The sequence below is a fragment of the Berkeleyomyces rouxiae genome (assembly GCF_048999995.1).
Source record: "Berkeleyomyces rouxiae strain 22BRR77 chromosome Unknown BrBRR77_ptg000002l, whole genome shotgun sequence".
In the NCBI taxonomy this organism is placed as follows: Eukaryota; Fungi; Ascomycota; class Sordariomycetes; order Microascales; family Ceratocystidaceae; genus Berkeleyomyces; species Berkeleyomyces rouxiae.
In genome coordinates this window covers 1,749,543-1,762,577 of record NW_027396492.1, presented here as the reverse complement: position 1 = coordinate 1,762,577, position 13,035 = coordinate 1,749,543, and the positions used below count along the sequence as shown (strand labels likewise).

Sequence of the window (13,035 nt, the reverse complement as noted above, 5' to 3'; positions counted from 1 at the left end):
ATCCAGAGAGAGTCATACTCAGTACATCTCATATAGTTAACTATGCATGTATCCAGTGACATACCCTTGGACCCTTGGACCCTTGGCAGAAGAGCCTCCTTGTCATGTGTCAGCCCAAATCTAGGCCTTTGTATGGAAACACCAAACGCCCCACGTTGCAAATCAAGATAAAAAACCCAAGGTAGAAGCTGTGACTTGCAGAATTCTGCCGTGGAGATCTCTAATATCTAATTTTCGTCACTGCCCACCTTTGGCCGGCATCACATCGGTGTCATGTCATGGCTTTATCAATTATTGCTCCTAGTAGATGGGTCGTACAAAGTAGACTTGTGCAATTAGTTCTGTAACCAACTGCAACCTGCCAAACACTCACTCCGATTTGCAAACCCTCCTCGATATCAACTGGCATTTTCATCGTTTCCCTCGCGCAAGAAACATGTTGGTGGCATATCTAGATCTGGGGGGGGGGGCTTTATTCCCTCTTTGATCAGTTGGTCCGCCATGCTCCAACTGTTTAAGAAAACTCAGGTTGTCTCAGTGTTCTCCGCCGTGCATCGTATCGCCACCTTCAGGGCTTTGAGCGCCGATTGCTCCCATGTTCCAAGCGACTGCGAGGTACTTTGCCTCTTCCATATAAAACATTCCCATGTGCTGCCCTCAAGACGTAAACTAGGGTTGGGGTTACTGAAGGCGGTGAGGGAGGCGGTGAGTAAAGTAAACAGCCTTTACAGGTTATTTTTTCCCTGTCAGACCAGCAAAAGGATGCAGCATCATTAGCAACGTTCAAAAATAATCTCCCAGGCTCGAGGTAGTTATTGCGCAGAATTAAAGCTTTCCTCCGTCAGTTCTCCAAAGTATCAAGATTCGGGATATCTTCGTTATATATATAACAATGTCACGAGGCGGCAGAGGCGGTGGTGGACGGCGCATGCCTGGCGGACCATCGTGGGAAATCGGCGGCGAGATTGACGGCCGACCCAGTGACTTGTTCCCCGTAAGTATAATCATCCCATGCGAAACAGCACATCGGTGTGAAGCTCCTACCGCATCTTATGAACGAGTCGTCCTTGGGTATCAGGACTGACAGCTCACATCCGTGTATAGAAATACAACGTTCCCCAAGCTCAGGCCCTATCCAAGATTGAACAGCGCCAGATCAACTACTTCCTCCTCTTCCGCCGACAAGTCCATGACAGCCCTCTATACACCCGAAAGTATACCACAGTAAACGATACATTAAAGCCGCGCCGCACTTATGGCCAAGAACAGGTCAACAAACGCTACTCCACCAAGAGCAAGGCCACCGTCGATCCATTCATTGCCATCGAAACCTATTCACAACGATTCGTCGAGGAAGAACGGACCTTGCCTGACTTTTCCTCCCAGCCTTTCTGCAAGGAGATGTTTCCATCAGAGATACATGATACTCTTGACGGCAATGATTGCGCGCCCAGCCAGCGCCGCCAGCACAAGGAAAAGCGGTTAGAGCTGAGCAAAGTGACGTCGCTACATACCGCCGATGAGCTCTACCGGTCACAGAATGGAGATGACGCGGCAGCGCGTGTAAAAGCACTCGCTGCTAATCTGGCTGATGGCGATGACGAGCTGGGCGATGGTCACCGGGGAGAGGATGACGATGAACATGGAAGCGATGACGACGAGGAGGAGGACCACGAGTACGATGACGAGGATGGAGGCGACTATGATGCAGAGGCATACTTCGATGATGGCGACGACGATGACATGGACGATGGAGGAGATGACAACGAAGCTGTATATTAGAGTGTTTATACCTGATGAAGGCTTGCTTGACTGTAGATTACACAGGAAGAAAGCTGTTGGTAACTTGAGACTATATTTCATGAAACCTTGGTAAAATAAAGACGAATCACATCTTTGTCAATGCTGTTTGGCCTCATGTATTAATTTGTATGACCATGACAAGCAAACAACATAGCCGCGCTCACATAACAACATGAGATCAATATTGTGAAAAACAAGAAAAAAGAACCAATGTGAATCGTAATAAACCCCCGCGCTAATCAATCTATTCTCTTCAACTAAATAATAAGCTAAGACTTGAAAGCTTTTAACTCTGCCGCATCGGCTCAGCTACTCAAATCCGGTCTCGTCCCAACATCTTCTGTTCCAATGTCATTAGCGCCTCGCGTGTCTTGGCAACCTCGATTGCCTGCTTCACAATCGTGTCTCTCAAGTCTACAAGGACAACCTTTATCTGCTCTAGCATGCCGGCCTGGTGGCCCATGCCGGGAGTTGCTTGTAGCTGCGTCAACTTCTCGTAAAGCCCATGCTCCACGCGCGGCATATGAGATTGAATCTCAGAAATATAGCTGCGGAGCTTGCGGTCACGCTCGCCCAGGATGGTGATATGGCGGTTGAAGTATGAAATAAGGTCTGGCTCACCGGCGGCACCTGTGGGATCAGGCCCACCAGAGCCCGCAGATGTAGACTGGGTCCAGAGGCCAGGGACATGGTACGAAATGGGGAGCTTAAGGTTGTCAACAGCCTTACTAGCCAGCTGGGCATCGGCGATGTTCTGATTGCTCATTGAGCGCAGCTCCTGAATATTGGCGACGTCGTCTTCGAGAACAGCGCGTTGCACCGTTGCGTACTTGCGCTCGAGGTAGGTTACATCATGAGCAAGGCTAGCGATCTGCTCCTCATGCGCGGGCAAGAAGCCCTCAATCTCGCTCTTCCAACCCATAATAACAGATATCATGTTGTCGATCTTGACGATGCCGTCTTGAGCCTCCTTAGCTAAATCTTCGAACTTGGTGGTGCCGCGTACTTGGTTCATGTCAAGCCGCACTGCCTGAACAGTTTGTTGTTGTTGTTGGGGTTGTGCGCTGGAGAGAAATAGCTGTTAGTTCGCGGGCTGGCTGATTCCTTGTACATGGGCGGGACTCACGCTACGTTCTGTGTTGGCGCTGTCTGGCCAAAAGCACCCAGCCTGGGCGCAGCCGTTGCCGTGCCGCTGACACCACCGAATAGGCCGCCTGATGCTGCAGCGGGGGCGGGTGTGGTAGAAAACATGGTGCCCGAGGTTGAGGCCGGTTGGGTAGTAGCGGGAGTGGCAGTAGTATTGAGAGCGCCACCGAACAGAGACTTTGCGGGAGTGGTGGTTTGGGCTGCAGGCGCGGCAGTCGAACCAAGCAGGTTAAGAGTAGGCTTGGCAGTTGTTGTTGTGGCGGCACCAAAGAGACCACTAGTAGTCGCGGGCGTCGAGGGTGTTGCGGTAGCAGCTGAAGTATTTCCAAAGAGACCGCCAGTCGCAGGTGTTGCAGCAGGTTTGGCTCCAAAGAGACCGCCTGAAGTTCCAGTGCTAGTTACAGTAAAGAGTCAGCTTCGTTTTAGTGGTCACAAAATCGGTTTAAAGAGGTGCAGCTGCATCAGGCTCTGAAGCAAAAGCGTAGGCAACTGTAAGCAGTGTAGAATCAGGATGCGCCAGCTGGCTGGCTTGAGACGTAGTAGTTGCATGGCACGAGGGACGAAAAGTAAACAACCAGCGTTCGCCCATTGGAAAACACAGATGCCAGTGTTTACAGCCTCCCTATCGCGCATTGTGCTGAAGCATCGAGACGGAGCTAAGGGAGACGGCCACAAGGCTTTCACGAGCCAGCCATTGTTCTGAGACCTACCTTTGAAACATGTTGACTACAGCGGTGTATTTGCGCGTAGATGGCGATGGCTGGCACTACATGCAGTGTATAAAAGACTCTGCGAGAAGGCGTTTCAATGTATCGCAAGGCTAGGCGAGCTTTACGCAGTGCAGATCCGCAATGAAACCAAAAAAACAAAACCAAACAAGTCGTAGACGGGAAAATATCGTGATCCTAGCTTTACTCGATGACGATTCCCAGGTCTCTCTCTTTTTTTCTCTCTGTCGCACGCACTTCCAAGCTTGTTTTTTTTTTGGCGCGTGTCGTTGCGTCGAAGCAAAGTTGGACCAGATGTGTGGCGTCAAAGTGTGGCTGAAAATGTTACCAGCTGCATCCTATGTGAGGCTGTATTTTTCTAGCTTAGCTTTTAGGTCTTCTAAATACATGCATCACGTTTAGACTAGACGGCCTTTCAGCAACTTATTTGTGCCACTGACAATCGCTCTTTCGCTGTGACATCTTGCTTTCTTCCTTCATTAAACCGGTTTTAGAAATACCACATCCGCCCCGAACTCTTTCACACACGCACCACAATGTCTACTCCGCCTATGGATATCGATGATGACGACCTCTACTCAGATGAGGGAGACGCGACCACAATCAACACTACAACTGCCGCCAAGACCGATCAACCTACAAATGAACAGCCTATGGCTGACTCAACATCCGCACCTAAAGGCGACTCTGATGATAGCGCTGAAGACAAAGGCGACCAGAACGACGAGGAGGGGGACGAGGACGAGGACGAAGATTCAGTGCGCATTCCACCAGATCAACCCTGCTTTGAATCACCACTAACACATGTGCTTATAGGACATTGATATCATTATAGATCGTCAAGACGGTGGCAGTCAGGATACTGCGCAGTAAGTTTCTAGTCTCCCGATTTCCGCTTGGCTTATACGGGACCTCCTATCTAACCATGCGCATGCAGACAATTACGACCTGTAGACTCGCGCGCTATTCCTCAACGGTCAGCATCAGATATCGCCTCTGGAAAGGCTCCAGCCACTGATAATGAACCCGATTCCTCGATGAACCCTGCAGTTGCAGTGCCCACGCATTTCCCTAGCCAGAATGATATCTCTTCCACAGGCGCCACGTCTTCCGCTTCAGCGCCGGCGCCACTTCCAGTACCTTCGACTGATTCAGAAGCACAAGCAACTTCAAGCTCAAAATTGAACATCAACGGAAACCCAGTCTACGCGCCAGCTGGAAAGCCCATCATGTCTGTGGTCATTGACACTGATCTGAATGAGAACGAAAAGCCATGGCGTCAACCTGGCACTGATCTGTCTGACTACTTCAACTACGGTTTCGACGAGTTCACGTGGGCCCTGTATGCCGCGAAACAAGAAAGCATCCGTAATGAGTTTAGTGCTGACGCGCTCATGGCAAACCAAAAGAAGATGATGGAAGAGTTCAACAACATGATGATGGGAGGCATGGGAGGCGGTATGCCTGGTGGTGGCATGCCTGGTGTAGCCGGCATGGACCCTAGTATGATGCCTCCCGAGATGCAGCAGATGATGCAACAAATGATGGCCGGTGGTGGTGGTGCGGGAATGGGTGGTATGGATATGTCACAGATGGATACTTCCATGTTCAACGCGGGCGGCAACATTGGTAATGGTGCTGCGACCTCCATCGGTCCCGGAGGTAACAACAACGATGTCCAAGGAGGAGTCTCTGGAAACCAAGAGGGCTTCAATGCAAACGGCGGTACAGGCCAGTTTGGCGGAATGCAAGGCGGTGATTTTGGGGGGTACAACAGAGGAGGTGGCTTCATGGGTCGGGGGCGTGGTGGTAGAAGACACTGGTAGGTTGTGATATCATACTGCTGAGAATTTATTCCATGACGACCTTGCAAGAGGGGGCATCAACGTGCTTCGAGAAAGTTGCACTTTTTCATTATCAGAAATTCAAAATAGCATCAAATTAAAAGACATGTACTCCCTCCATGCGTGCGACTGGTCCTGATGTGAAATGTTGTATAAAAAGCAAAAAGAAAAAAAAGAAAAAAAGAATCACCCCAAACGCCGGCTGTCCTAAAGTTGAAAAGCACAATACAAATGAAATCACGACCTCTTCCCCTCTCTCCGCGGCTGTCTTCTAGCAGAGAAGCCGGATACTTGGTCTCTTTTCGTGATGTAATCCATGTTCTCCTCGCTATGACCCACGGGCGAGTGTGTGTGACTCCAATAGGTAATCACCACACTTCCCTTGCCCTTGGTATCCAGGGCCTCCTTGCACTTTTCGGGGCTGTACGTATCCTGCAAAACCCAGCATATCTCACTGACATCATAGTTATCGGGGCCCCAGCTATAGGGGTAAATTATGTTGTGATGGAGGAGGTTAACAGAGTGCTTCAAGTCAGACCGCTTTTCAAACGGACCCGTTGCAATACGGTGCGCCAAGTCCTTCTCAAGAGTCTTCGGAAGGAGCCGCCAGTTATAAAGCCGTCGGTATTTGAGAATTGCTTGGCGCAGCGCAACGGGACCAGTCACAGTCTCGGGAAGCGCCAGCCACTGCTTCTTGTGGCCAAATCGCGCCAGTACGGACTCCATGGGGAGCAAGAAGAAGGGATGGCCAGGTGTAGATGCCATCCAAGCGTTGGGGATTGAGTGCTCAAACTGCTTATCAGTACCCATACGTCCAAAGAAAGCCATGCGGTTAGCAGATTTGTCCTCGCCCATGGTGACGTGCGCGGCGGTGTCATATGGGGTGGAGTAGTTTTCGAAAATTACATTAGAGCTACGGAGACAATCGGTGTCCAAATCCGCATAAACACTATTTAAAAAAGTCAGTATGCTAGTTCTCTAAAGTGTCACTCAGTGATCATTCACTCACCCTCCGAAGATATACATGTAAAGATTACGGGCGAGATCTGCGCGGTAGATATCACTAGGCAGCGCAATATATGCCTCAAGAAGCCATGGGAAATGTTTTTTGACGAGATTCTCATTGTCCTCGTTTGTCCAGAGCACCCACTCATAGTCATGATGCACGGTCCGGCAAGTTCTGCTCCACTCCTTGAACTTTGTCGGCAAGCTTGAGTCAATCCAGCTCTGATGAAAAATCTTGGGAACAGTGCCGAGACGGGTAGCGGTTGGACGGGCCATGAGTTCGGACGCCTTGACTTCAGGGGCAAGCTGGATAACAGGAGGGTCCTCTGTGTAGTTGTCATCTTCAACGTAAACTTCTGGTATTTCTTCTTCGGACGCTTGGGCCCCTGGGACCACAATCGGCTCTTCCTCAGAAGCTTCCGTCCACCCCCATTCTTGGGCAGCTTGAGTAGCAGAGGTCACAATAATAGGGCCGTGGAAGAATGCAATGAACGTAACAGTCATAAAGAAAGCAATCGCTGGTAGCAACAAGTTTTGTCGGCCTTTTGTCGCGATCATGGTGGGCGATGTTGACCAGGATCTTAGTTGGTGGGAATAAGAAGTTAGACGAGGCGGGTCAATCGGCTTTTGCTATTTACGTTGTGTCCAGCACAAACTAGGCAGACAGATATAAAAATCCTCGAACAGTTGCAAACTGCTGAAAGCCAAAGCCAAAGACACAACAACGCAGGTGGAAGCAAGTTGTGGTAACAGCACTTTTGATAGTTGACAATGATGAGATGTCGTTGAAAAAAATATGGCGAAAAAGGAAGTGAGCCAAAGCTGAACAAATGGAGGTTTCTCTTCTGGCTATGGACCACAAAGGAAATAACTTCAAATGGGTAGACGAGAGTCAGCCCTATAATGTTCTAGGCAAGAGTCTGTATCAAGGTACAAAGAAAGATGTGAAATGTCGAGTGGTACACAACAATAACTACGATATAACTACAGGAAGAGAAGTAGGATATATACGCATGTACGGGCAACAACGTCGAGGCGGCTCAGCGAGAGCCAAGCACAAACTAGGAAAAAAACAAGGATTAAGACAATGGAAAATTCGACTACGTAGTCCCTCCTCCGCTCCGCCATGATCCCACATTATCTGCAGCCCCTGACATGCAATACAGGTGCCCCTGGCTAACATGAAAAGAAAAAAAATAAGTTAGCTTTGTAGCCAACAGAGAGAACCCACATGGCGGAAGACACTTCCACTACTCCCAACTATGAGTGAGTAGCAGCTAAGGAAATAACTCTAGCGTAATCAGCAACAATTAAGTGGGGATAGCATGCAACCCCCAGAGACCAGGCCTTTGCTTATTAGAGTTCCGCATCTCGAGGCCACGTCATTGATGGGGCGTCATCCCTCAGCCCATGAGTGCCTTGTTTGAGAATGACCATCTAGGTTCAACTGCAGTACGTGTTTGTTTTATTTCAAGCCGAGAATACAAGTCATGTCCGTGCTGCCAAAGTCCGGTTGAAAAATGAGGCAGAGTTTGACATCGGTTGTAATGGTAAATCGTCATTATATTACATGTAGAAGGTCTGTGTATCTGTGCTAGAACATAAGATCACGATATGTATTAGTTATTCACGTCAGAAACTTCAAGAGCTCTGTAGTCAGCACTAGGTCTAAGACCGCAATCTAAACCTGATGTCTTACAGTTCAATCTAAGCCAACTCTGACAGTAACATAGCAACCGTTCACACAACTATTAAACATACTCTAGTCATGACCGGTTTTTGTTCCTGCATCACACTTTGGGGAAGCCAGTCTCTGTGGCCATGAATGTCTCGTGGTTTTTACAATAGGCTCCATTTTATATCATCTTCTTTGCATCTTGTTTTATCTGCGTACGGAATATAATCTATCACGCCAGAGCGTGTGCTTACTCGTATCTGTTCCATGTCGGGTTTTTGACTCTTCAGAATGAAACTCCGTATCACAGAACTTCAGTTAATATTTTCAACTGTCATGACTGAAATTTGTGCTGTACATCCACATATATGTATACATAGAACCACGGCCTTGAGAAGCGTACAAATACCATCATGAACGACCTGGCAGAAACGCGCTTTTTGACGAGAAGGAATTCTTTACGTTGTTAATCGGTCTTTTATATTGCGTGTAATGGAGTTCCTAGCCACAGACCCGGAACAACGGTGCTTGTGAAAGTCTCGTCGCGGAGGCCAAACAAACAACAGTGTGTTTCGGGCGCTACCACTCCTTCATCAAACTATACAGATACAGATAACTTAGTTAGTTACTACATACATACATAGGTATGTCCATTGGCGCTTAAATACTCGGTCTTGCGATCAACGTTAGACATGTTTCTATCCATGCAAGTTTATCCGATCATCTCTAACTACAAGCACTACTGAACGCGCATTTTTCTAGCCTGTCAAACCTGCTCTCAGTCGTATACCCCTGCTAACATCAAACACTGACATGGCCAAGCATCATCTCGGACGCGTCATTCACATTGACGGCTTGCGTGTATATGGTATCACAGAAAATCAATCATGTAGGCCAAACGGTTGACCCAGTTTAGTTGGTCAACTGAGTTCAATTCTTAGCGCCATAGTAATCACCCCCCCCCCCCAACTTTTCAACAAAATAACTTCGGAAAGCTTTCTTAATGGTATTACATGACCCAATCAAAAAAAAAAAAGTCGGGAGTTTCCTATAGACGCAAGAGTAGTGATTGTTACGATTTCACAGGTAGGGATAACTAACTATAGGCGAGATCTATGGCGAAGAAGTTTTAGACTGACCACAAGATAGTCATCCATATACTTCAAACCGCTAGAAAAACTTCAACGCTAAAGCCCATGACTACACATAGCCATCTACGGAAGCTCAATTGGGTGGATAAATGATATATTTTGTCCTTTTTTTAAATAACGATCGCTCAATCGCATTGGAAACCACCATGGAGAACCTACATAGGAACTTGAAAGGCTGGCTACCTCACCATAACCCTATGAGCTCTATGCCAGTAATAAATAAAAAGTAGAAAGAAAGAAAGGCAGTATCTCAATCATCACAATCACAGGGTTGGATATTCATGGTGACTCTATAGGAAAGCTTTTCGGGAAGGAATCCAACAGTCTATAATGGCACGCGTTATTTTCACCAAAAATAATGCACAAATATTTGCGTCAAACTGACAGCGAGCTGGTCGATAAACTGGTTGCCGAACTTGCCTGATCAAAGTTACGAGCTTGCATTGGGACTCAGATTTAGCATACCTGGTATTGAAGAGTAGAAATAGGGCTAGTATTTCATTCATGGAATGTACATGTCAATTTTTTTATGAATGAGGGAATTCTAGACAAAGATGTGCAGTCATCCAACCAGATAGCAGTCTGTTGTTTGGTGGAGGCAAATATTAGGCCATGTACTTTATTCTCTATACGTGTGGCTGTTCCTCATGTCAAATGTTGTCTAAAAAGCAAAAACAAAAACCAAACACCCCTGTGGGTTGACTCCTATCCTACTTTCGTGGCAAAATACGGAATATACGTCGTACGGTACTAGGTGCAAGATAATGGTCAGGGGTCAGTTGGTTCAGTCGTTCTTGTTCTATTCCTCTTCTTCTCCAGCCTCTTTCCATCCATCGTGATAGCTATATACAGGTACAAATTGGTGTATCACCAGGGTTAGCACCGGAAGGTTCTCACGTGACCGCAACCCTGTAAATCTACCTTGCAACCATAGAGTAATATTCCGACAACCCCCAAACGACGGTCATTCTGATTTTTTTTTTAAAAAAAAACGTAATGCAAATGAAATCAAGACTTCTCTCTGCAGTTGTCTTCTAGCAGAGAAGCCTAATTTTTGACTTCTAGTCATGATGTGACTCATATTTTCCTCGTTGTGTCCGCCAGGCCAGTGTGTGTGACTCCAGTGGGTAATCGCCACACTTCCCTTGCCCTTAGTATCCAGGGCCCCCCTAGACTTTTCTGGGCTGTACGTATCCCGCGCAGCCCAGCATATGCCGCTCAGATCTTAGTTTTCGGGATCTTAGCTGTAAGGGTAAATGACGTCGTTATGGAGGAGGTTAACGGAGTGCTTCAGGTCCGGTCGCTGTTTAAACGGACCCGTTGCAATCCGGCGCGTCAAGTCCTTCTCAAGAGCCTCTGGATGGAACCGCGAGTTGTAGAGATGTTGGTATCTGAGAATTGCTTGGCGCATAGCAACGGGGTCAGTCACGGTCTCAGGAAGCTATGAGTTTGGACGTCTTGACTTCGGGGGCAAGTTGAATAACCAAACGATCTTTAATATAACTGTCATCTTCAATGTAGACTTCTGGTATTTCTTAGTCCAACCCTTCAGTTCCTGGGGACACAATCAGTTGTTCATCAGAACCTTCCGCCCCGCCCCATTCTTGGACGGGTTGATAGAAGAGGCCATAGTAATAGGGCGGTGGCATAATGCAATGGTCGCAATAAACATAAAGAAATCAATCGTTGGTAGCGAGTATCGCCGGGAATTTGTCGCGATTATGGTGGGCGACGGTGGCCAGAATCTTAGTTGGAAGGGATAGGGTGTGATGCGGATCATTTGGCCTTTGTTCCTGATTTATGTTGTGTTCAGAACAAGCGAGGCAGGCAGACAGATGAAGCTCCGAATAGTCGCGAACTGTCGAGAGCGAAAGCCATAGAAACGATAAAGCAAGTGGATGCAAGCTGAGTTAATAGCACCCTCGATAGTTGACAATGATGAGATGTCGTTGAAAAAATATGGCGGAAGAGGAAATGAGCTAAACGATGGAAGGTACTTTTCTGGCTGTGGACAAAAAGGGATAGAACTTTAAATTGGCAGGCTAGAGTCAGCCCTACAATGTTCCAGAAGCCTGTAATTATAAATTTCGGTACAGCGATTCTGAGGGCTCACTGGGTCCTTGGACTGAAAAAGACATGGGGAACATGCGGATGTTGTATGTCCCCAGAGAGGAAGGGGCTTCTTCCAAGCATGAGTGAAAATCAGACCTGTAGAAGCCAACGTACGGTCAATTCAGCAAGTGGCAATTATTGCGCTCTAGAATCGATCGACTTAACATCATAAATCAGATAGCTGTATTAAGAAAAAGAAAATAAAAAAGGAACTTGAAAGACTGTAAGGGGAAAAACGAGCCTACCTACAACATTGAGTACCCGTCTCGTCTGTTTAGATAGGAAATTTCGTAAAGCGGTCTCAAAATTTCCATTATAACGGGACCTTTTTGCACGGGTTTGTATGGGAATTTTATGGGAATTTGGCTGACAGGGGGGTGAGGCAGGGGGGCCTGAACATCGCGAAAAACGACCAAGTCAAAATCGATTCAATTCCAAAAATAAAAATAAAAACTGCAAATCAAAGCCAATTCAATTCAACTAAAAAAGATACAATGTAGGGCTCAAGCTATCATTAGAGTGAGTGTCGCACATATGTAAAATTATTATTGAGGGCGTAAAAAAGGCACATTTGTTGATATTGTCAGCATTACAACCCTACAAATAGAAGCATCTTAGGGTTGTGCTCCTCTGACTACGTCGGGATTGCCTTCAACTCGTTCACGCTCTAACATCACAACTCGCCACAAGAGGAACGCTGTTGTAAAAGTTCCCAACCTAGTGGAAGCTGAACGACAAAAGGCCTCACTTCTCCTTTTCTTGCTCGGACTAGACTCTGCTTCTAGCACAAGACATCAATGGACTGCTGGGCATAAAAGGGCTGCTCTCTCCCTCTCTTCCATAGTATCTAGAATAGAAGGCATCGATCATCGTTCGCCTTTCTTCCCCTTCATTGAATACATTCTCTTTCATTGAACTCTCTGAACTTGTGACGTTCCGGATACCTCTCCGTACAGGACAACAGTGAGTCCTCCTATTAAACACTGATAGAAATACATCAATCAAGCTTACAGTGTTGTGATGTAGTCTTGGTGTAGTTTTTAGGGTGGATAGGGACTTTTTGGTGCCAACTGCACATTATGAAGATGATAAATGAAAGAATATATTAACTTAATTAAGTGAAATATTATCAGTGTTTAATAGGAGGACTCACTGTTGTCCTGTACGGAGAAGTATCCGGAACGTCACAAGTTCAAAGAGTTCAATGAAAGAGAATGTATTCAATGAAGGGGAAGAAAGGCGAACGATGATCGATGCCTTCTATTCTAGATACTATGGAAGAGAGGGAGAGAGCAGCCCTTTTATGCCCAGCAGTCCATTGATGTCTTGTGCTAGAAGCAGAGTCTAGTCCGAGCAAGAAAAGGAGAAGTACGGCCTTTTGTCGTTCAGCTTCCACTAGGTTGGGAACTTTTACAATAGCGTTCCTCTTGTGGCGATTTGTGATGTTAGAACGTGAACGAGTTGAAGGCAATTCCGATGTAGTCAGAGGAGCACAACCCTAAGATGCTTCTATTTGTAGGGTTGGCATGCTGACAATATCAACACGCCCTCTTGACTTCTGCGTAGTGAGC

General features: G+C 47.0%; 4 protein-coding genes across 4 annotated transcripts; 2 read left to right on the top strand and 2 right to left on the bottom strand.

The window, feature by feature from the left end:
• Positions 1-892: 892 nt before the first annotated feature.
• Positions 893-1,782, top strand: BROUX77_002032 (uncharacterized protein; the record flags this gene model as incomplete). Its single annotated transcript, XM_073746528.1, has 2 exons — positions 893-994; positions 1,105-1,782. 2 exons carry the CDS (start codon positions 893-895, stop codon positions 1,780-1,782), a joined length of 780 nt encoding a protein of 259 aa, XP_073607114.1.
• A 334-nt stretch (positions 1,783-2,116) lies between these two features.
• Positions 2,117-3,670, bottom strand: BROUX77_002031 (uncharacterized protein; the record flags this gene model as incomplete). The annotated part of the gene is made up of 3 exons (XM_073746527.1): positions 2,117-2,867; positions 2,930-3,343; positions 3,660-3,670. The coding sequence occupies 3 exons, from the start codon at positions 3,668-3,670 to the stop codon at positions 2,117-2,119; spliced, it is 1,176 nt and encodes a 391-aa protein (XP_073607113.1).
• A 543-nt stretch (positions 3,671-4,213) lies between these two features.
• On the top strand, positions 4,214-5,503 carry BROUX77_002030 (uncharacterized protein; the record flags this gene model as incomplete). The annotated part of the gene is made up of 3 exons (XM_073746526.1): positions 4,214-4,435; positions 4,494-4,546; positions 4,615-5,503. 3 exons carry the CDS (start codon positions 4,214-4,216, stop codon positions 5,501-5,503), a joined length of 1,164 nt encoding a protein of 387 aa, XP_073607112.1.
• Positions 5,504-5,758: 255 nt separating this feature from the next.
• On the bottom strand, positions 5,759-7,084 carry BROUX77_002029 (uncharacterized protein; the record flags this gene model as incomplete). The annotated part of the gene is made up of 2 exons (XM_073746525.1): positions 5,759-6,470; positions 6,531-7,084. 2 exons carry the CDS (start codon positions 7,082-7,084, stop codon positions 5,759-5,761), a joined length of 1,266 nt encoding a protein of 421 aa, XP_073607111.1.
• Between the last annotated feature and the right edge of the window lie 5,951 nt (positions 7,085-13,035).